Below are 24,276 nucleotides of genomic sequence, written 5' to 3' on the forward strand. Positions count from 1 at the left end.
TACATGTGTATGGGTTTTAACCAATGTGCTTGTACATGTTTCATAAGAATGTATCTATGTCTAGGCACATGCATATCATCGAGATCGAAGGTACCCCGGACCAAAGCGAGAATTTTGGTTCTTGTTCATAGAAATCAGCAAACAAATTATTTGCTGACGTGCACTTATTAATTATCGGCTTGACACACATATGTATGTAATTACTTTTTTTTTTTTTCTGTTCTCCGTAGACGTTATCAATAACAAACAAAACAAATGCACAATGCACGATGGGATAATTAAACATAAATAGTTTTATTCATTAGTAGAAAATAAGAACTCAGAAACATTGTTAGTTATCCAATGATGGTTCTACGGTCTGGCATTGTGGGTGGTGAGCCTGAAAATATAAAATAAATTGTTATACAATACTAGAAATTGAACGACAAATGAAAATAAAGAAAAACAAAACTTAAATTGAATTATTCTGTAAGATTATTAAATGATGTTATATTTTAAGTAAATCTCTTAAAAACATTTCAGTTATTCAATAATAAAAGAACCTTTAAAATCTAATTTTGATAAAAATATATATTAAGATTGGACAGCGTAGACTCGAATAATTGCCCTCTTTATAAATGTTATATACTCCAAGTTAATTAATAAGCAGCTTTTATTTATTATAGTATAGATGATGATTATAGAAAAGAGGATGGAAGCTGTAACAATCAAGGTTTTCCAAAGAATATGATAGTTAAAAAGAAAGCCTTTGTATTTATATTATATGAAGACCGTTCGTCACATGATTATCAAACTAGATGTTTCAGCCAGGATAGGCACTTAAGTATTTATTTTCGCCTCTGTTAAAACTCGGTAGAATCAAATATAGTTTTCATCAGGTCGCAGCAACTGTAACTTCACAGAAACAGTAATTCCTTTTCCTGTTGTCCTCTTCACACCTAACCATTTCTGTAAGGTCACTGGTATATTACCAATAAAGATAGCCATCGGTACGTCACAAAGATTAGTAACACTTAGATCTATGATTATTATGTTATTTTTTCTCTCTTTTTTCTTTCTTTCTATCCTTCCCTCTCTCTCTCCCCCTCTCTTTGTTTACCCTTCACATTCTTGAGTTTATTTTCCATGACGTACCCAATTTTCTTTCAAGAAAAGAGACTCTTGATGTGTTTCGCAAATCAAGACCAGCAATAACTATTACAAGAGTAATAATCCTTGGTACTATAAACACAAGACCTAACATTTTGGGGGAGGGGGCTATGCATCACATCAACCTCAATACTCGTCTAGTATCGATCACGAGAGGATGAAAGGCAAAGTCGACCTCGGCCGAATTTGAACTTAGAATGTAAAGCTGAATGAAATGCCTCTAAATATTTTGTCCGACGCGGTAACAGTCTTGCCAGCTCACCACCTTAACAACAACAACAACAACAATAATCCTTTCTACTATAGGCACAAGCCCTGAGATTTTGGGGGAAGGGATAAATCAATTACATCGACTCCAGTACTCAACTGGTACTTATTTCATCAAGCCCGAAAGGATGAAAGCAAAGTCGACATGCCCTGATGCAGAACCAGTTACTGGCTTTCATGGCTTCTAATCTTAACTGATTAGCAGTGTTATCATGTACATATTTTGTCTTGGTATAAAAGATGGGATACAACAAATATTCTGCTCAATACCACAGATTTGCTTGTCAGCTGATTGACCTAAACCAGTTGACCATGTCTTTTGGTGGCTGATGGTTTGTGTATCTCTGATCATGAGCAGAAATAGTGAGGGAACATCATAGCCATGTGTTGAGAGGAATTCTTTCTGATTTGAATAAGTCATTTCTGGAAACATGGGTGTTTCGTTCAACGTCCTCAAATAACCGTTATTAAGGGATTTTTCGAGCGGGATAGGCTACTCAATTTGAAGAAAATTGTAGTTGGGTCCCACCTGCAAGGCCATGCGCTATTTATCTTGAAAGGTGTAAAAATGGTTTAAAAATTTTAGCAAGCAGGCTAATAGTGGATTAAATCTATCCTAGTACTTCACTAGTACTTTCCTTTATCGACCCAAAAAGGATCAAAGGCAAAGTAGATCTGGAAATTTCAACTGAGAACGTAAAGAGGCGAAAGAAAATGCCGTTAAGAAATTTTGTCTGACGCTCTAAAAGTTCTATCAGCTAGTATCGTAAATAACAGCAACAACAACAATGATAATAATGAGAAGAAGAAGAAGAAGAAGAAGAAGAAGAAGAAGAAGAAGAAGAAGAAGAAGAAGAAGAAGAAGAAGGTGTGGGAACTGTGGAAGAATATGTGAAAAAGAAAATAGGAGTGAAAAGTATCTGGGGAAAAGAACAGTTTTGTCAGCATCTCAAATAAAAGTAGGATGTTGCAGCAGATAAATCTTGATTATGGCTGAAGAACAGAGAGCCGAAAAAAGAAACGGAAGGACCGAATGTCAGTCATTAGGAATGAATGTCGTTAAGGCAAGAGTAGACAGAACTGTTGAGGTACTAAGCACATTCTGCACATAATAAATGGTTGTAGTCCATTTGCACAGAAGAAGTATAGACGCATACACAATTGTGTAATCAAAGTATTATGTTGGGACGTCTTACGGCAAAGGGGATTTAAATTAAGCCGAAAGTGTTACCAACACCAGCCAGTGGGTGTGACAGAGAACGAACCGTTTAAGGTCATAAGAGACCTTAATGTATAGACTGACCATAAAATTCTAACAAGCTGGCCAGATAATAATCATTCTGGAGTAGATGTTAAACGAGTGAATTATCATAGTTGTGGCTGTCTGCTGATATGAATGTAGCGGTTAGAGGACAGAAGAAAATAGATAAATACGATGACTTGGCTAAGGAAATGCGAAGACTGTGGAGGGTTTCCGCAAAAGTAATCCCAGCAGTTACATACGCTTTAGACACTCTTTAGACACCAACAAGCTCGGAAGTTTTTTCTTCACTTTTTTTAGTCTAACTACAAGAGTTGCATTGATATAGAAATCTGATGATTGTAAGAGCTTCGATATCTAAAGAAACTGATTGTGAGCCTCAAAGATACTAATTCCAAATGTAACACATTTGTGCATACCATACGATGATGATGATGATGATACATACATGCATAAATACGTACATAGGTACGTACGTACGTGCATGCATGAATGCAAGCAAGCAGGCATACATACATACATACATACATACATACATACATACATACATACATACATACATACATACATACATGCAAGGAGTACTCAATAAAATGTAAACACAATAGATCTGATATAATAATTTGGGATAGAGAAGAGAAGCTACGTTGAAGATCAGTGGAAAGGAGAATACCTATGCTGGACGATTGAGAAATCTGCAGTTACTATATCCAGATTACAATTTCAGGTTTATACCTGTAATTATTGGAGCCCTGGGATATGTAACACACTGCCTAAATATCAATCTTGAGAAATTAGGCTTCTCAAAACCAGAAAGAAGAAGGCTGATTCGAAGCCTACAGATCTACTCCATCACTGGAACTGTATAAATCTGAATAACTTTCCAGAAGTTTATCATTTTAGTATATATGAGCAGGTTTAGACATGCGACCACATACATGAAAAGACATACATAAAACGAAATATACAAATCTGCACGTACACATACATGCAAGGGTTGGACAAAATAATGGAAACACTTAGCATCATAGCATCATAATTTTGAAATATCTATAAAACCGTCAAAAGCTTGCTTGTTTTCATGTTTTTTGATTTATTATTTGTGTTGCTTAATGCTTTGCTAAAATTGCTGTTTCTTTTCAGATATCATCAGAAAAAAGATAATTAAAATTCATTAAGATAACAGATCTATCGGACTTTCAAAGAGGTCAAATTGTTGGTGCTCGTATAGCAGGCGCTAGTGTAACGAAAACAGCCGAAACGTTTGATGTATCAAGAAGTACTGTCTCAAAAGTAATGACAACCTTTGAGAAAGAGGGGAAAACCGCCTCGTCCAAACAAAACTCCGAAGAAAACCAAAACTTTCAGATAGAGACCGTCGGACTCTTACGCCAATTGTTAGAAAGGATCACAAAAGTATAGCTCCCAAAATTACTGCTTAATGACCACCTCAAGAACCCAGTTTCCACAAAAACTGTTCGCCGGGAGCTGCACAAAGCCAGATTTCACAAGAGGGCTGCAATCAGAAAACCACTACTTGTAAAAAAGAAAAATAAATAAATAAAAATAAAACGTTGTAAAGTGTTTAGAGTGGAATAAAAATCTACAGAATTGGTCCCTAGAGCAGTGGAAGAATGTTATTTTCTCTGACGAGCCATCATTTACTTTATTTCCGACCACCAGCCGAGTATACGTGTGGAGACAGCCAAAAGAAGCATTTGACTCAGCCTGCATTCTTCCAACTGTTAAACATGGATGAGGATCTGTGATGATCTGTGATGATCTGGGATATCTTGGAAATCCGACAGCCCAATGGTTTCCCTTCATGGTAGAATTAATAGTCAAGACTGTTTAAGCAATTTATCTGATCAAATTCATCCTATGGTGGCGGAACTGCTTCCGGAGGGAAACACAATCTTTCTGGATGATAATGCAATAATTCACACAGCTCAAGTTGTTACTGAATGGCACGAGGAATATTCTAGTGAAGTTGAGCATCTTATCTGGCCCAGATCTCAATATTATTGAACATTTATGGTACATTTTAGAAAAACAAGGAAGGAGTTGATATCCTCCACTATCATCTCTACAATAACCGGAGACTGTTTCAGCTGACGAATGGACAAAAATTCCTTTAGAAACAATTGAAACTTTGTATGTGTCCATACCTCGTATAATTCAAGCCATAATTACTGCCAAAAGTGGTCCTACCCCATATTAAAATAAATTTGTTTGAAATTTTAAGGTGTTTCCATTATTTTGTCCAACCCCTGTACATACATACAAAAATACCTTGTTGTTGATGTAATCCCAATGAATGCACCTTGGATCTAGGTTAGAAACCGGATGTTTCTTTATTGGCGAGAAATCTTGAAATAAAAATTGAATAATGACATACACACACACACACACACGCACGCACATACATACATACATACATACATACATACATACATACATACATACATACATATGTCCATATCATAAACAAAGAAGACATGTTTCTGGCCACAGGCCTAAATAACAACAGCCTCAATAAAAAGCTTTTAAATTAGATTAGAATGTAAAATAGATATAATACCATTATGACAGATAGCACCAGCTTCGTTTCTATGACTGCAATGGTTCCATTTCCACGGGGCATGTGGGCAATCGAAAAGAGTGGATTCCATGCCTCTACATTTCACGCGGTTCAACCAAATTGGTTTCTTCGAAGGTAGAAATATATTCGTTTCAGTTGCTCTTCCGTATCTGCAAGAACGAATATATATTGATCTCAAATTTTGACACAAGGCTAGCAATTTTGAGGAGTCGGTAAGTGGATTACATCGAACCCGGCCGTCAGCTGAAACTTATATTATCGAATCCGAAAGGATGAAAGGCAAAGTTGACCTCGACGGAATATGAACTCAGAACATAAAGACAGACGAAATGCCGCTGAGCATTTTGCTCGGCGTGCGAATGATTCTTAAAAAAAAAAAAATTGAAACCAGCCAAGTCAATAAACATCTTTAAAAGACCTCTGCATTTTCAAATCGTTTTCCCTATATATTTTCACTCGTGCAGTACCTTCCAATTTGATTTTGTTATACATATATATATATATATATATATATATATATATATATATATATATATGTATGTATGTATGTATGTATGTATGTATGTATGTGTGTGTGCGCGTGTGTATAACCTTTACTTATTCTTATCTCAAAGGCATTTCAATAGAATGATACTACTGGATCTTTACGGGTTTACAGTAATGATATGTAGAATTTAAACGTGATCATATCTCCGAACTAATCGTTTATTTATTATATAAATAAGTTGTGGTGTAGAGATGTGTAAATGCAGGCATATGAATGAAAAGAAAACAAAGAAGTAATATACCTGTAGCCTAGCATTTTGCAGGCAACAGTTGCACTCGTATCATCCCAATCGTCAAAGCATACCGTACCCCATACTCCTTTATAATCAACTTCCACACGTCCCTCACTACTGTTTCGTCCATCTTGAAGTCGAATACCAACAACTATGATAGAAGAAAAGGAAACAAAATTAATGTACCTTTCTGAATTACGATTCAGTTTTCAGAATAACTTTTTAAACAATGCTTTCATATACAAACAATGTTTGCAAAAATGTTAGCAAGGGTAAAGAAAAAAAAAATGGGAAATCACAATGTTTTAAAACGCCAAATATAGTAAATGAGCTGCAGCTATGCTGGAGTACTATCTCGAAGGATATAGCCATATACTTATTTTAAAATCTGGTACTTATTACATTGCTCTCTTTTGCAGAACCGCATGGTCTAGGAGAGGTAAACAAACACAAGTTGTCAGGTTGTGGGGACAGGAGACAAGCACACACACATGCACAAACACACACATTCACGCACACACGCAACACATGAGCACACACACATATATATAGATACACAAGACGGGCTTCCACACAGTTTCCATCTACCCAATTCATTCACACGGCGTTGGTCGGTCCAGGGCTATAACAGAAGACACCTGTCCAGTGAGACTGATACTGAATTCACGTAGGTGCAATGCGAACGTCTTAACCGCATAGCTATACCCGTGCCTATTATATGACAGAATAAATCTAGTGATACAGAAACAAGCAACGTTAATATATATGGATTCCTTTGCAAGTATTTTTTAAAATCTTATACTGGTTCTGTTGCATATAACGAACTTTTATTCAGTTGAGCTGCCAATGGCAACATCAGTAAATTTTCATTCACAGTTTTCCTAAATCAGTAGTGACCGTTTTGTCCTCGTATGTGTTTGCTAGTAAGCACAGGCACACAGAACCTGAAATGCTCATCTGGCATTCCCATCACCGATGCTGCACGATTTTCGTCCGCTATTCATATACAAGGGTTTGCTTTGGGTGAAAGAAAATACAGGAGGATCATTTAATTGTGACTTTATTCAACGTATTCCCCTCTCAAATTCACTCATTGCAGCAGTCCTTCAGTTTTTTTAAGCCGTGTAAAAGAACTCGGAAGGTTGGGCCTCCAACCGGACCTTTTATGATACCTTTAAAGCCAGGAACTTTTCAGCACCCTTCATATTTGTATTTAGAAATACTGGACGTCTGTAAGAGATATTCTCTCCAGACAAACATCATAGTTGAATTACCTTTCGTGATGTATTTGCATGAGGTACGGTACACAGATGGTCACATTATGTTATATTTTTAAGCATATAATATTATATATCAGTACATTATTCTATATCATAGGGTGGCTAGCTGGCAAATAAGTAGTACCAGGAGAAAATGCCTTGCAATATTTCTTCCCTTTCTTTATGCTCTCGATGTCAAATTTACCTTTCATTCTTTCGGGATCGATCAAATAAACTACCTGTCAAATACTAGGGACGATGTAATCGACCGACTCCTTCCCTTCAAAATTGTTGGTTTTGTACCTAAATTAGAAGTCATATTCTCAGCTTATTGTAGAATGTTGTGGTCGAAAACTCAAGTTATACACAAATTGTGATAGTTTTTTTCCAATGAACTACATTACTTATCACAACGGAGGACAACCAAAGAAGCAGGTAAAAATTTTAAATGTAAGTTGCGATTAAAAATTTTCTCACCTGTATTTTAGATATGAATATATAACATTTTCAGTCTAAGGTTGTATTTTATATACCATAAAGGTTTAATTTTACACAACATTGCTTATATATAGTATAACATAATAATGTATGAGTATTTCCAAATGGAGTACATTTGGAAGGGAGAGGGTTAGTCTTTATTATTGACTCTGTTACTTGACTAATACTCTATTTTACCGATCCCGGCGGTGGGAGATGAAAGTACAAATTGATCTCGGCGATACCTCGACTCAGAACAGAAAGAGAGAGAAAAAATACTGGTTTCAAATCTGGCACAATGCCAGAAATTTTGGAGGAGGATGTGAATCAATTACATCAACCCCAGTACTCGAGTGGTATTTATGTTATCGACCCCAAAAAGATGAAAAACAAAGTCGACTTCGGCGGAATTTGAACATAAAACGCAAAGTCAGACAAAATGCCGCTAAGTATCTTGTCAGGCGTGCTGACCACTCTGCCAGCTAGCCGGCGTATGATTGTGTAAAGTTTATTGAAATACGAAATTATATTATATAAATTAATAATATAATGCAATATCGTATGTGCATATATGTATGTGCGCATGCGCGCGTGCGCGTGCGCGTGCGCGTGCTAGAACAGCTCGCACGTCATCACTGTCAGAAAAAAATTCTGTAATCATCTTAAAAATGTGGAATTAAATATATATATCTGATACCGTTTTCAAACGGAAAGTATTTTGCTCAGATCTTGATAATTTTTTTAGTTAATTAGAAATTAGTAATATAAATGTATAACGGAAAACACAATCAGAGTTAATTACATCAAAGTGATAAAAAGATATATACTTACAATTTGTGCATTTTACAGTTGCTGAGTTATCGAATCTGCAAAAGGCGCGACCGAAATTACTATGTTCACATGACAATAGTGAACTCTCGTTTCCGTGGCATCGAACATTATCAATCCATGACTGATGCTTTCCGCGAGAAGTCAAATGTAAGTTGGAATGTGGAACTGTCTCGCCTTGTCTGGAAAAAATGGTATATCAACTATACATTGATTCTCCACATTGGTGCAAAGACATGTGTTTTGTAAAACAGAGGAATCCGCCAGAAACCTGCTCCCTATATGAAACATTTTACGAAAGGAACCCTAAAGGATGAAAGGAAATGGCAATGCAATCTGATCTGGTTCTACGATATCTAATAATTACTAATATGCTAATTAGTGAATGTGCATACTTGGCTTGGTGGTTAGCGTGTTGCACTGGAGATCGTAAAATCACGATTTTGATTCCTGAAAGCGTTTTGTTCTTGAGAAAATTATTCCATTTCACGGTTTTCTAGTTCATTCACAAGTAAATGAGTTCCAGCATCAGTTGAAAAGTTGGGCCTGCGACAAATCAGCGTCCGCTTAGGATGGATTGAATGTCATGATTTCAGTCCTCTGCTACACCTTGGAAACCGAAACATAAACTTAAATACCCCAGTTTTCCAAAAGAATATGCTTATGGCACCGTCTTGTACTGAAATGGCCCAACATTTTGGAACTGTCTGTATGGATGTCTTAGCGTTTTCAGATAAAATCCCTACATGATCAACTTTTTCAAATATTTCTAGTCAGAGGAGCAAGAGCAATCTTCAAGAAACTTTTTTAGAAACCCTGCGATTAGTGAATGGAAGGGTAAAAATATTATCAGTTCAGATCAGACAGTTGGCTCGAATGCTAGCAAGAGAAAGGCTTCTTATGTAGGGGCTACATGAATGAGTCAACTAATCAGCAACATAAAAGGTTCCCTTAACGTATTTCCACTGTTTTGGCGTCCAGCAAATTTCACTCAAAGGTATTGGTCAAGAAAAGACTGTAGTAGATGATATTTGCCTAAGGCGGCGCACAATGAGACAGAACAAGGAACCAAATAATTGCAAGGATGGCTTATAAGAATACAACCGGGCGCTCCATCAACACGCAAACAAACAGTCAAACAAATACACACCAGAACACATTTATATAAAGATGATTTTCAATATGCTTGTCCATCATCATATAATATTCTTCGTACATAATTTTGACTGAGAGAGGAGCCACGTATGGCTTATCTAGAAATAAAGAATAAGCCGTTGTAAAGCCCTACAGTGTTGTACCACAGGGGTACAACACGGAGGAGTTTTACATAAAAGATGTTTACAAGAAAAATAATGAAAAGAGGAGATAATAATTCTTTCTAATTTTGGCACAAAACCAGCAATTTTTAATAGAAGTGTGTAAGTTGATTACATCGACCCATATGCTCAGCAAGAATTCCTTTTATCGACTTCAAGTGGATTGAAGTTGACCTCGGTGGAATTTGAACTCAGAATATAAAACCGGAAGATTCCGCAAATTCGCCGTCTTAAAAGAGGAAATAATAAATATCAGCAAAGAAAAGTCACTAACAGGAGATGACAGCTAGCTGGAGCCAATCAGAGAAGCTCACAGAACCTCACCTACGCTGACCACCAAAGATAAGCGCATCCTCTCAGCAATCACCCCCCTTACAATAGATTAGATTTATTTTCCAAGTGTTAGGAAATTTGAAGGTGAGTAATTAGCAAATTTACCTGTAACCAAGGAATCGACATACTACTGCAGCACTGGAATTTGACCAAGACGTGCTGCAGACAGAACCCCAAATTCCATTGTATAAGATTTCCAGGTACCCGAATGAACTACCCGGCACTGTATTATTGATGCGCATCTCAGCTGAAAAATATTAATAATGTTGTTTACGCCGTAAGAATTTAGAAATTTCGAGAGAATGTGAAATAATTCTTTTTCTTTACTGTTGGACACGAAGAATATAAAGCTATAAAGATTCCTTTCTACTATATATATACAAGATCTGAAATTTTGGGTGAAGGATAGTAGATTACATCACCCCAGTTCTGACTAGTACTTATTTTACAGGCTTCGAAAGGATAAAAGGTAAAGTCGAACACAGTGGAGCTTAAACTCAGAAAGTAAAGACGGAAGATGCGTCATTAAGCATCTCGTCCGGTGTGCTAAAGATTCTGCCAGCACTCCATTATCTTTTTGCAAAGTACAAAAGGAAAATGCAAAAATTTGAAATTTAAAAAGTGAAAATGTATTGAAATACTTTGTTGATATAATTCCGTTCTTTTTTCTTTTTTCTTTAGAGTTAAAACTCGAAAACTACAAGAAGTAACGTGTAAGCATTGGGTTAAAAACCTGTTTGGATAGAAGGTGCTAAGTATTGGGATAAGAAATCCTCAGTGGATAAAACAGTGTTTCTCAACCGGAGTTCACATAAGATTTTGTCGTTAAAATTTATCTCCAATGAATTGATAATACTTTTACAATACACAAAATATTTTGACAATTTTTAAAATAAAATTCTTAATAATATTTAATTTTTAAAATATGGTAGGGCATTTTTTACACGTTGAATGGGTATAAAGGTCCAGTTGATTGAAATAGGACGCAAAGGGAATCTTAAAATCAAAACATGGTTGAGAACCACTTGGGTAGAAGGTGCACATATTGTTAGTGATTGCGTTATAACGGTAGTAAGCTGTTCACTGACAACGTTCGGAGTTAGTACGACAATGATGGTTTTTAGCTAAGGTTAACGGTTTTTGTGCTCCTGAATGGTTAACATGAGTCTTACACGCTGCATGCCCTGCAATTACATTTCCGTAATTTATTTAAATTCAAAGTTGCAAAATATATAAATACTATGCATTTTGCCTTTACTTTCTTTAAAATAAAATGAAAGATTATAAATCGTTATATGCAAAATGAACAGCGAGAATCAAAACGATGATTTTTGCATATTTTTTCTTAATACGTTCCGGTAAATTCGAATGCAGATATGATAATCGCTGTTGCGTTTCGTCACAGGAGAAAAACGACTTCTTCACGACGAATATGTGTTCCTAGTACACTAAAAGGGAAGAATCATGCACGAAAAATACCACAAATCGATTATTAATGAGAAAACGAGTAATAAATGGACAGATAGAAATAAAGAGAGAGAGAGAGAGAGGGGAGAGAGAGAGAGAGAGAGAGAGAGAGAGAGCGAGGGAGAGAGAGAGAGAGAGAGAGAGAGAGAGAGAGAGAGAGAGAGAGAGAGAGAGAGAGAGAGAGAGAATATGAACGCTCTTTGCATTAAAACTTATGAAACACTATATGTATAATCTTACCCATGGTACAGAAGACTCCGACACCAGTATTCGAATAGCAAGAATTCGGACCTGTTAGTTCGTATAAGCATTCATCAACAGAATGTTCAGTACCATCGCACTTGAGATTTTTTATATATCTTGGCAGCTGTGGTGTTTGTAGATTACTCAGTCCAAAGCCATCTCTAGAATATTAACATATTTAAAAGGAGAAACAATAATCTGCTATTCCCCACTGACAATGGATTAATAACTTATACCACATACCATAATTCATGTTGATTGATATCATATATCATCGTACAAGGTGTCCCAGAAAGATTTATACATATTTAAAACACTTCCGAAAAAATAAAGTAATATTATCTACATTTTACATAATGATATACTTATGTTTTTTGTTCATATGCACAGGATTTTTAAAGAGGATTTAAAGCTAAACGTATACAAGAAACAATCCCAGTTAATTTCAGCAGCTTCCAAGAAGAAATGGCTCGACGGGGGCAAAACCGTGTTAGCTGAGATGAAGCGCGCCGCTAACAAAGTGTTGATATGGTACTACGAGAAGATCTTCACTGTGGAGGAAGTTACCAACAGGCAGAATGACAAGCTTTATGAACGTAATGCAGGAAACTTGTCCGAAGGAATCCCTTACGCCGTCAGAAGCCAGCTTCACTCATAGTATAGTACGCAGTTGCAACTGATGGGCCCAAGACTCCCTTGATCTTCATCGGTGCTGGTGTCAAGGCCAGCAGTGAAGTTTATTTGGAAATGCTGGATGAGAAAGTGTTAGAGAAAACTGTAGTGACTGTTGCATCTTCAGTCAAGATGGAACTACGGCCCACACATCCAATTTGACACAGAGTTGGTACAAAGAGCATTCCAGTGGTTTCCGGGACAAGAGGATATGACCTCCTTCAAGTCCAGACATCAATCCCATGAACTTTGCTATCTGGTCTCACTTAGAGAGTAATGTTTCGGCTCGCTCCAGTTCAAATGTGCCAGATTTGAAGAAAGCCCTTCTGTCTTCATGGTTCAAGTTAGATGAAGTGGTACGGTGCTCATTCAACTCAGTGACCGATCTTTTGCAGGCTATGATCAAGGCGAAAGGTGGTCATCTTGAAAAGTAATTACTGCAATAGATTAACAATTTACATTAAGACGTGTGTGCCAAATTTCATTATCCAACTTTAAGTTTATTTTGAATAATTGAGAAATATCAATGAGTAAACCTTTCTGGGACATCCTTTACATGTTGATTGATTTAAAAAGGTATTTAAACAAAAATGCCAGTTATCATTCTACACATGTGAGATATTTCCCGCATATTATTTTCATTAAATTACCGAAAAGTAATATTTGTATATTCAGGGTGTATATTCTTAAGAAATTAGCTTTTCAAACATGATTACGGGTTCAGTCCCATTGCGTGGCACTTTTTATCCAAACTTTGTAAGTGGATTTGGGAGACGGAAACTGAAAGACGCCTGTTGTACACACACACATACGCACGCACGAACGCACACACACACATATATATACGACGGGCTTCTTTCAGTTTCCGTCTATCATATCATTTCCGCTCACAAGGTATTGGTTGTGCCGAGGCTATAGTAGAAGATACTTGCCCAAGATGCAACGCAGTGGGAGTGAACCCGAAACCATGTGGTTGGTAAACAAGCAACTTACTACGCAGCCACTCTTGCACCAATATATATATATATATATAGATAGATAGATAGATATCAAAATAAGCAACAACGTTTCGGCTGATATACCCTCCAGCCTTTATCAGGTGTCTTGGAGAAATTTCGAACCTGGGTTCTCATTCCTAAGGTATTTTTCGATGTTGTTGCTGTTATTATTATTATTATTATTATTATTATTATTATTATTATTATTATTATTATTATTATTATTATTATTCAGGTCACTGCCTGGAATCGAACTCGGAATCTTGGCGTTAGTAAACCGCGCTCTTAACCACTACGCCATATGCCCGTGGATATATTAATAATAATAACGTCGAAAAATATCTTAGGAATGAGGGCCCTGATGAAAACTGGAGGGTATATCAGCCGAAACGTTGTGTTAACAACAAACAAGATGAGGACAAATATCTGTTAAGTGTAAATAATGTAAATAATATACATAATGCCTCATCTCTTAAATATAGAACTGAAAAATATCAATATCTGTTATAAAAATTAAGCTTGAACAGTTTCAACTAATATGTTCCAACTTGTTTTTCTTTACTTACTCGAAACCCAACATATTACATATTACGAATGCTGCGTTTTCATTCCATGAATTAGGACATACCGATCTCCATTTGCTTTCGAGTAGAACCTCAATACTTCCAGCGTTGTCAGATATTTTATCAACCAACCGGACACCAACTATGGGAACAAAAATAAAATATTTAAATATATTACACACACCCACACACATGTATTTATGTATGTACGATGGGGTACAGACCCGTAGTATCTCACACTTGTCTCCGAGGGACAAACCCGTAGTAGTTCAGGCTACTGCCGCTAGAAGCCACTTGATGCAACTCTTAGGCATCAGTCTGCCGACCGGCGTCGTGGTACGGAATCGTACTGTCACGTGGAACGTCTTTGTTTTGCAGTGCTTCTCCTCTGTTCGGCAATTTTTGCTATGGCCGATACGAAGGTGTGCTTCCGTAAAATTTTGTTTTCTGTTGGGGAAAATGGCAACCGAAACAGTTGTCATACTTCAAACAGTTACAAGGACGCTGCAAAACACAAGTTTACGAGTGATTTCCATACTTCAGGAATGGTCACTTGAAGACCAATCTCGTTCAGAACGACCTTCGACCTCTCGTGAACTGATCTTGGAGGAAGTCACCGAACAACTGACGAACTTGTTGATACGGCTGGTGTGTCCTGGAGCACTTGCCAACAAATTTTGAGCGAGGAATTGCGAATGAAAAGAGTTCCAGCAAAATTTGAGCCTCGCTTGTTCATGGAAGATCAAAAGCAGTGACGACTGAATGCGTGTCCTGAACTGAAAGAACAGCTGGAAGTTGATCCGGACCTTTTTTCGAAGATCATCACTGGTGACGAAAGCTGGTGCTACGAATTTGCAGATCTGGAAGAGGTGAAGAAAAAAATCGACGGAGGCGTTAAAAGGAATCACTTCGCAAGAGCTCCAGCACTGCTTCAAATAGTGGAAAACGCGCCTGGACCAATGCATTACTGCAAATGGACAATACGTTGAAAACGATAAGAGTGTAAACATCTAAAACTAAGTAAATAGAATAATATTGTAAAGTTACGTTTTCTTTATGTATGTATGTATGTATGTATGTATGTATGTATGTATGTATGTATATTCTTCTTGTTCTCTTTTCAATTTTAGAGGAAATTTTCACCGGCCATCTACTTGGTAACAAGGTTGCGATGGGAAGTATCTTTTTTAACCACCATCGTTTAAATCTTAAGAATGTTTTTCAGATTTTTATAGTCCCAAATATCATGACCATTTGTAGCATATGAATTAAGGATTTGCATTCTCTCTTGAAGATCCTAAGTTGAAGCAGATGGAAATTAAATAAAGGAAAAGAGAACATGAATTGTGTAATCAAATTCATTAGGTTACTGTTGTTTCCGCAGTAAGGACACCTTGATTATCAAGACATAATTGGCCTGAAGAGTAGCTTGCAGTCTACTCCTCATTTGGATAATTACTATTTCCGCGGGTTCCGCTAGCTATGAAACATATGCAGCCAGGATTTTATCTACTCTATTCCCCAATTTACACACACACACACACACACACACACACACACACACACACACACACACACACACACACACACACACATACATACATACATACATATATATATATATATATATATATATATATATATATTACTCGCTTCTATCTGCTTCCGTCTGTTAATGCACACATAAGACATAAACCCAAGATGTAAGGCAGTGGGACTGAACCATATGGTTGGGAAGGGAACTACTTACTACACAGCCACGACCGTACCTGCGCATATTGTTGAAATTGTTTAAATACTGTGTTTATCTTATAAGGTCTCAGTGTCAACTGATTCATCTATATTTGGGGATTGGGGATGTAAAATAAAGCAAATTTTACAAAAGCGTAAAGCTGGACTGACCGTCTCCACAAATTACATAAGCCCCTGGAAAATGGCACCGTGTTGACGCAAAGACAGGACAATCAAAAATGGAGCTTTCACTTCCATTACAATTCAAAGGCGTCTGGATTAACAACGAAGACGTGGTTGGTGGGAAGTAGACATTCTTTCTTATTTGGTATCCGATTCCATACCTGTATAGTAACGTATATAAAATGTAAAAAAAAAAAGGTTTAACTTACGCCTTGTGAGTTATTGAGTGTAATTATGGTGTCTCACCATAAAATCTACACAGAGCATAATCGAGTGTCATCACTGAAGCCGATGTCACCTTTGGAAAAACAACTAATGTCCAAAGAAAGTTTAATAAACTCATATATGCAAAAAAAAAGATGGGATAAAAACAGGTAAAGGGCAGTGAAAGTGAAAAACAGATAATAACCGATAATCTAATATTACCAAAGAATTAAGAGAAAACTGAAAATATAGCAAAATAATAATAAATTACGTGTGGTCTGCATAAGCATTCTTATTAAACTATTATTATTTGTGTAGATATCAATACTATCAATACTATTGGTAGAATCGTTGACACACTGGATAAGGTGCTTAGCGTTATTTCTGCCGGTTTTATGTCCTAATCTCAAATTTCATAGAGGTTGACTTTGCCTTTTATTGTTTTGGGGTGGATAAAATAAGGATCATTTGAGCTCTGAGGTCGATATAATTGAATAACCCCGTCACACACCTAAAATTGCTGGCCTTGTGCCAACATTTTAAACTGTTATTTTGTAGATATTGCTGATCGGGGAAAAGTTCATAAACTCAGGAAAAGTATTTCGTTCCTACTATTTCGTTCCTACTAGTCAGGTCCTACGCAACAAGCTAAGACCTTCAAGTCAAAAATAGAAATTCGACGATTACTGTCAAAAGGTGTGTTGTGGTACGTCCTCATACTATTGCTCATACTGTTGCTCATACTGTTGAAATCTATAGAAATAGAAATATGAGTTGTGGAGCATACTTCAAGGAATCCTCGGTTCTTTGGGCCATCATCTGTCTTCTACATTAATTCTCAAAGACGCTTTAAAAAGGCCGTTAACTTGCTGTGATTGAAGAAGTGAAGGAAGCAGTGGACACGCGGCTCATTTCTCAGCCAAAATTATCATCTATTTCTGAGGACATAAAGATGATTGTACAAAGATTGTACCAAGTGTATTGAAAAATATATTAAATATGCTTTAAAAATAGTGAATCGTGCTTTTGGTACCTCTGTGAATAATAAATTGCAAAAGAAAATGACTATAAAAAAAAAACAGGTTGGGTCGTTGTACCTGCTTTTCAGAGCAAGTGGAGCGGCCATGGTGAACGGGTCAAGTTAAAACTATACTGAGATAACAAGAAGGAGACAACGTTAAGAGCTGCACGCAGCATTAATTTTCTTGCCAACAGGAAAAAATTACAAGCAATTTTTGGTTAATTAATGGCACATATTTGCAGGTGAAAGTAAAATCCACAGAAACACCAATTAACACTTCAGGAAGATATCAAGTGTGAGGAATATGAAAGAAATTAGATATCTGACGACGGTGGGCAGCATAACAAGAAACTTTAACATTTACTTAGAAGAACACTATTACAGACACATCTCTAATGTATAAATGTTTCAAAAAGTGACCAAATAATTAAAATTATATATTTGTAACACTAACACATCGATGTTATTTTGTTAATAATAGATTTGAGGATCGTTGTGAGTCAGTTACGTAAAAAGTAACGTTTTATTATGACTAAACTGAGTGGTCTTCTTGAATTATAAAGAGCTAGTTTAATACAAGTGTGTACAGTTATATCTAACCCGTGCGTGTACATTCAAATGCGAAAAGACGTTCGCTGTGGATACTTTCTCCGGAGGGAAATTCTCCTTTAAAACAATCTGCGTGAGAACACCACTGGACTACGAATGACATTATGAGATCATACGATACGTATTTCTCGTCGTCAAGCTTTACCAGCTAAGCACACCTAACCTATTATTTGATAAGTACCGCAGATTTTAGTAGGCTATGAACAATAGCTTTGATGTCTGTGGCTAATGAAGCGCAACGACGTAGAAACACACGTGTCCTACGGTCTTCTGACGTTATTTATTGCTAAGGTAAGTTTTCATCTCTCGCTGCAGTATTCGCAGCGGTGGTCTTTCCACGTTTGAATGTATATGCAAGTATTAAATACAATTTTACACGCCAATATTTTAATCTTAGTGCATCTCTAATTAAATATATTAATAGTCTGTGTGAAGCGAAATTTGATAAAGAAGAAATTAAAATTGTAGTTGTGTCATAAAATGTACGGACATTTTAAAATAAACTTCATATATTTTATACTTACATGTGACCTAACATCCGACAAACCACCATCGCGTTATTATTGTTCCAATAATCACCGCAAAGGTTACCCCATCTATGTGTCTGAAAAATCTCAACACGTCCTTCTTTTTCTGAATCGCCATCAACCAATCGAACTCCCTCTGTAAAAATATCGAATTGAATATGTAGAACCTTCTTCATATATTTCAAAAGATCTTTTTACATTGGTAACAATTTAATGACTTATGTAATTTGGGATACAAATTACTCAGATAGTTAAATATCTTTTTAAGAAAGACCATGTGACATCATATGGATGATTCTAAACTATGATTCAAAGAAGGAATTTGGATATTTCAAAATTCAAATAATCTTTATTTCTAAGTGCGCATTGGGGGATCAAAAGTGAGATATGGCGTAAATATATTTCCCACTAGTGAAAGAATAAAGGAAATAAAATCATTCATGAAGTGTTAGGAGTAAATTTTCTTCGCATTTCCAGTTGACTACTGATATGAAACAATTTGCAAAAAAAAAAAAATGCTTTCTTATTTTAGGCACAAGAATAATACATTTTAAGATGGTTGGTCGTTATCATCCACTCCAGTATTTGATTGGTTCTTTATTTTATCGACCTCCACAAAAGGATAAAAATTGAAATGGGACTCGCTCAGATTTGAGCTGAGAATGTAAAGTGCCGGAATAAATTCCACAAAACACGAATAATTTATTCAGAGAAACGAACATCAAATTACTTACTCTCCAAGCAGACGACACCTGCATCACACGAATGATTACAAGCCATTTTATCACTCCAGGGCTTCTTCGCGCAGTGATCAATGAAAGTTTCATCACCATTACACGTAACATCGTCAAACCATATAGTGCCCTTTCCTTGACCAAACTTCCAGCCACCATATGAGACACCTTGGCTAAGAAACAGGTAACAAATAGAAAAGAAAGAAAATATAACAAAGAAAGGCTTACATGGAATAATATTTGTTGGTTTCAAATTTTGGCACAAGGCCAGAAATTTCGAGGGTGGGGGTGGGGGTGGAGGTGTAGTCAATTACGTTGTCTCCGGTGCTCAACTGGTACTTATTTAATCGATCTCGAAATGACGAGAGGCAAAGTCGATCTCGGCAGAATTTGAACTCAGAACGTAAAGACGGATGAAATATAACAAAGCATTTTGACCGGCGTACTAAAGATGTTGCCAGCTCCCCACCTTGTCTTATGGAATAATATTGGTTTCAAATTTTGGCATTAAACCAGCAATATAGGGTGAAGGTTTAAGTCGATTACATCGACACCAGTGTTCAACTGGTATTATTTTATCGACTCCACAATGATAAACGGCAAAGTCGATCCCGGAGGCATTTGAACACAGGCTGTAAAGTCGGAAGAAATACCGCTAAGCATTTTTTCTGGCGCGATAACGATTCTGCCAGCTTGTCGCCTTATTACACAGAATAATATTGATTTCCTTTAATTAATTTACGTTTATTTGAATTTTCACTTATATTTTAGTGCGAATTAATTTGAATTAATAACAGAATATAAGAATGTTTCAAAATGTTTAAGTGTTTTCCCCAATCAATCAAAATTTAAGCCATACTTACTTATAACCTAAGCTTCTACATACTACAGAAGCTGCTTCATCATTCCAGTTTCTGTCACAAATTGTTCCCCAAATCCCTTTTTGAAAGATTTCCACTCTACCTTCTTTTGTAGAGTTTCCACCTCTCAGCCGAATTTTATCTTGAAGGATAAACAAAATATATGATTAATACAAAGTCGTGCATTTCAGTAATATTTGGTAGACAAAGTATTTATTTATTTATTCTTTTATTCTTTTATTCTTTTGCTTGTTTCAGCGATTTGACTGCGACCATGTTGGAGCACCGCCTTTAGTCAAACAAAAGGGCCCCAGAAATCATTCTTTGCCAACCTAGTACTTATTCTATCGGTATCTTTTGCCGAACCGCTAAGTTACGGGGACGTAAACACACCAGTATCGGTTGTCAAGCGATGTTGTGGGTACAAACACACACACACACACATACACACACACATACATATATACGACGGGCTTCTTTCAGTTTCCGTTACCAAATCCACTCACTCCACATCTCCTGAAAGGAAGCTTTCTCATTTTATAGCTGAGTGAAATTGAGCAACGTAAGATGTAGTGTTTTTGCCTGCCCAAAACACAATACACCAGTTGATCCGAGGAACCAAACCTCAATCTTGTTACCGTGAGTGCAACATCCTAACGCCTAGGCCATGCGCATCATGGTTGGCCCGAGACTGTAGTAGATGACATTTGTCCAAGGTGCCACGCAGTGGGACTGACCCCGGAACCATGTGGTTGGTAAGCAAGCTACGTACCACACAGCCACTATTTATTTATTTATTTATTTATCTCCTTCCAGTTTATATAATTAAACGAAGCAATTTTAAAACTGGAAACTATCAACAGTGTTAGAATCTCATTTTTACCGAAAGAGTTAATATATGTAACTTGATGCGCATGGTCTAGGCGTTAGGATATTGCACTCACGGTAACAAGATTGAGGTTTCGTTCTCCGTATCAACTGGTGCATTATGTTTTGAGCAAATCACTTCATTTTACGTTGCTCAATTTCACTCAGCTATGAAATGAGAAAGCTTGCGATGGAATGGCGTCCTGTTCAGGAAATGTGTTGAGATCTCGGTCACTTTTACACCATGGAAATAACACGGTAACCAGTTCTATGAGTCCAAGACGTCATAGAACGAACAAGCAATGTCTAGGGATTGATGATGATGATACAATTTTCATATATATAATTGTTTCTCCTGTACCAACTATATTTCAATATAATCGTTTCCTCCTGGTAATCCATAATAAAGTACTCTTATCAAGATTATTTTTGTAACTAAAGTATGTTTAAAAAATACTTACATTTCGAACATTCTGCACCGGCCCATTTATTACATCGATGGAAGCCCCATATTCCATGTGGACAGTCATTTAGGTTTTGTTCGTTGCCATTACAATTCGTATCAGACAGAAATCCGTGTTGTCTTAAATGATGTTTATAATCATAGACATATCCACTCCTAAAAAGAAACCAACAATATCTGTCTAGAATATTTTTTCAGTTAGTAAACCGTATATTATATTACAATTTTGTATCTCATCGAAGGTATTATATATATATATATATATATATATATATATATATATATATATATATATATATATATATAACATAACAAAAATGAAATACTAATATAAAATAAAATAAAATAAAATAAAATAAAATAAAATAAAATAAAAATTATTATATTATTATTTCATTTTTGTTATGTTATTTTATTGTATTGTTTTTAACCACCAACTTAACACTACACACTGAATTGTGGCAAGGTATGGACGGATTCTGGAATACCGAGAAAATTATGTATAAATATATCAAATTAAGAATTCTACGAGGTATAGTACAATGCAAAATACCAAACGGAACCTCACCTCTTATATCTCATCTTTCTTCCTCCTTTAACGCCTATGTGATATAATTCTTGGGAGAGAATACATACATTTACGGCTGAAGATAGCTTTATATTGTCAATTATACACTGATGTAACAACTATAAAGCTTGAAACACGTGTACCGCAGAAGCCTTTGTGTTTTTGTTTTTATTTTTTCATTTACAATTTATTCATTCACCTCAACCACGAGCTGGCATACACTGGTGCTTACAATTGTCAAGTATTACCTCTAACATTTACTTTATATATATACATATATACATATCTATACATATATACGTATAATATTTAATTCTCTATATTTAATACTCAATATTTCATATATTCAATAAGACATTCAATACTTCATTTCATTTTACTATTTATATTATATCATATATTCCATATTCTATATCCCACATTAACTTTATAAGAATATAAATAAAACATAAAAACAGACAGAGTTGGAACTCTTTTAAATAATACATATATACATATATATACATATATACATACACATACTTACAAATACGTATATATACATATATATACTTATATATGCATACATACACACACACACGCGCACTCATATATATATACAAATTTAGTTGAATTAGGTACTTAAGTTGAAGTACCAAGTCACCCTGGTATTATCCCCACAGCTCGAAGTAAGGTGAATAAAATCAAAATAATATCCTTAGCCACTTTGCTACAATAACGACAACTTGAATTTCTTCCATCTTCTTACTCTGTTCAAACATTTAAGAAAAATTATATTAATGTGTCCTACTTGTTAAAAAAAATTCTCTATTTTCTGCAGCTGAATTCATTGCATTTAAATTGTTGTAATTAATCGTTCAATTAAATGGAACTGCTTGAGACGGTCGTACTGCATTACTATTTGATATCCTGTTGCTTATTTTGATTATATATACATATATATATATATATATATATATATATATATATATATATATATATATATATATATATATATATATATATATATATATATATATATATATATATATGTGAGAAAATCGGTATGTGAAAGCACGTGGTTGGATGTATAAAAGATAAACAAGAGTGAAAAAACTACAGAAGGCTTGTGTTACATGGTTAAAGTATATATTTAAAATATGTCAGAAAAATGTTATAAAATTTTTTGGTATATAACCATTGTATTTGAAAAGACAACACGAAACCGGTTATTTCTCCAAATACAATGGTTATATACCAAAAAAAAATTTATAACATTTTTCTGACATATTTTAAATATATACTTTAACCGTGTAACACAAGCCTTCTGTAGTTTTTTCACTCTTGTTTATCTTTTATATATATATATATATATATATATATACAAATACACACACATATGTATATATATATATACATATACATATACATATTTTGTTGTAGGTTGGGAGAGGCATACTTACTTAAAATCTAACATATATATATATATATATATATATATATATATATAATTTATATAAGGGCATTACTATATAGTAATGCCCTTATATAAATTATATATATTTATGGGAAAAAAACGATGGTTTTTTTTCCTTATGGGTTTTTTTCAGGCTGACTACTTGATAAATTCTTATAAAGATTTTATCCTATTTTATATATATATATATATATATATATATATATATATATATATATATATATATACATATACATATTTTGTTGTATGTTGGGAGAGACATACTTATTTAATATCTAACACAATCACCGGTTTAATTTCCACTCATTTATTATTTATATTTTTTCTTTTCCAAAATCATCCTTGCTTTTGCAACCTTGTAAATGGACGTTGAGATTCCCCAGACACAACAAAATTCGTTTCAACTGACGAATTTACATAAAGAATCTTGCAAACCGGATAAAAAAAACCCACAAAGTATATATACATACATTACAGGTATATATATTACAGCCATTTAAGAACTGACAAAAACCGCTAGATTAACTTCAACATTTAAATTTATTTTGTGCCAAAATATTTTCGTCGCTCTGAAACCGTGACCTGTTCATTGACAAAACTTCGTGCTGCTTATGTATTAATGCATATATATATATATATATATATATATATATATATATATATATATATATATATATATATATATATATATATATATATATATATATATATATATATATATATATATATTATATATAGTCTATATATATAATATAATTATATAATATATATAACATATAATACATATAGAATATATATATACATTATGTGGTAAGGTTACTTACCAGCCACATGGTTCC

At 35.0% G+C, this 24,276-nt stretch overlaps 1 protein-coding gene across 1 annotated transcript in view; it reads right to left on the minus strand.

Annotated features, from left to right (window-relative positions):
- Window positions 1-275: 275 nt before the first annotated feature.
- LOC106883855 (scavenger receptor cysteine-rich domain-containing protein DMBT1) overlaps window positions 276-24,276 on the minus strand; it is a 103,375-nt gene continuing 79,374 nt past the window's right edge. Inside the window, exons 18-29 of the mRNA XM_089352465.1 lie at window positions 21,412-21,569; window positions 20,087-20,225; window positions 19,224-19,396; window positions 18,487-18,625; window positions 16,117-16,289; window positions 14,218-14,356; window positions 11,979-12,142; window positions 10,377-10,518; window positions 8,626-8,804; window positions 6,068-6,209; window positions 5,259-5,428; window positions 276-379 (exon numbers count right to left, since the gene is read on the minus strand). Of these exons, the coding sequence (XP_089208591.1) occupies window positions 336-379; window positions 5,259-5,428; window positions 6,068-6,209; window positions 8,626-8,804; window positions 10,377-10,518; window positions 11,979-12,142; window positions 14,218-14,356; window positions 16,117-16,289; window positions 18,487-18,625; window positions 19,224-19,396; window positions 20,087-20,225; window positions 21,412-21,569 (1,762 nt within the window). The 3' untranslated portion in view covers window positions 276-335. The remainder of the gene's footprint in view (window positions 380-5,258; window positions 5,429-6,067; window positions 6,210-8,625; window positions 8,805-10,376; window positions 10,519-11,978; window positions 12,143-14,217; window positions 14,357-16,116; window positions 16,290-18,486; window positions 18,626-19,223; window positions 19,397-20,086; window positions 20,226-21,411; window positions 21,570-24,276) is intronic.

Source organism: Octopus bimaculoides, chromosome 5, assembly GCF_046866305.1.
Source record: "Octopus bimaculoides isolate indiv1 chromosome 5, ASM4686630v1, whole genome shotgun sequence".
Classification (NCBI taxonomy): domain Eukaryota; kingdom Metazoa; phylum Mollusca; class Cephalopoda; order Octopoda; family Octopodidae; genus Octopus; species Octopus bimaculoides.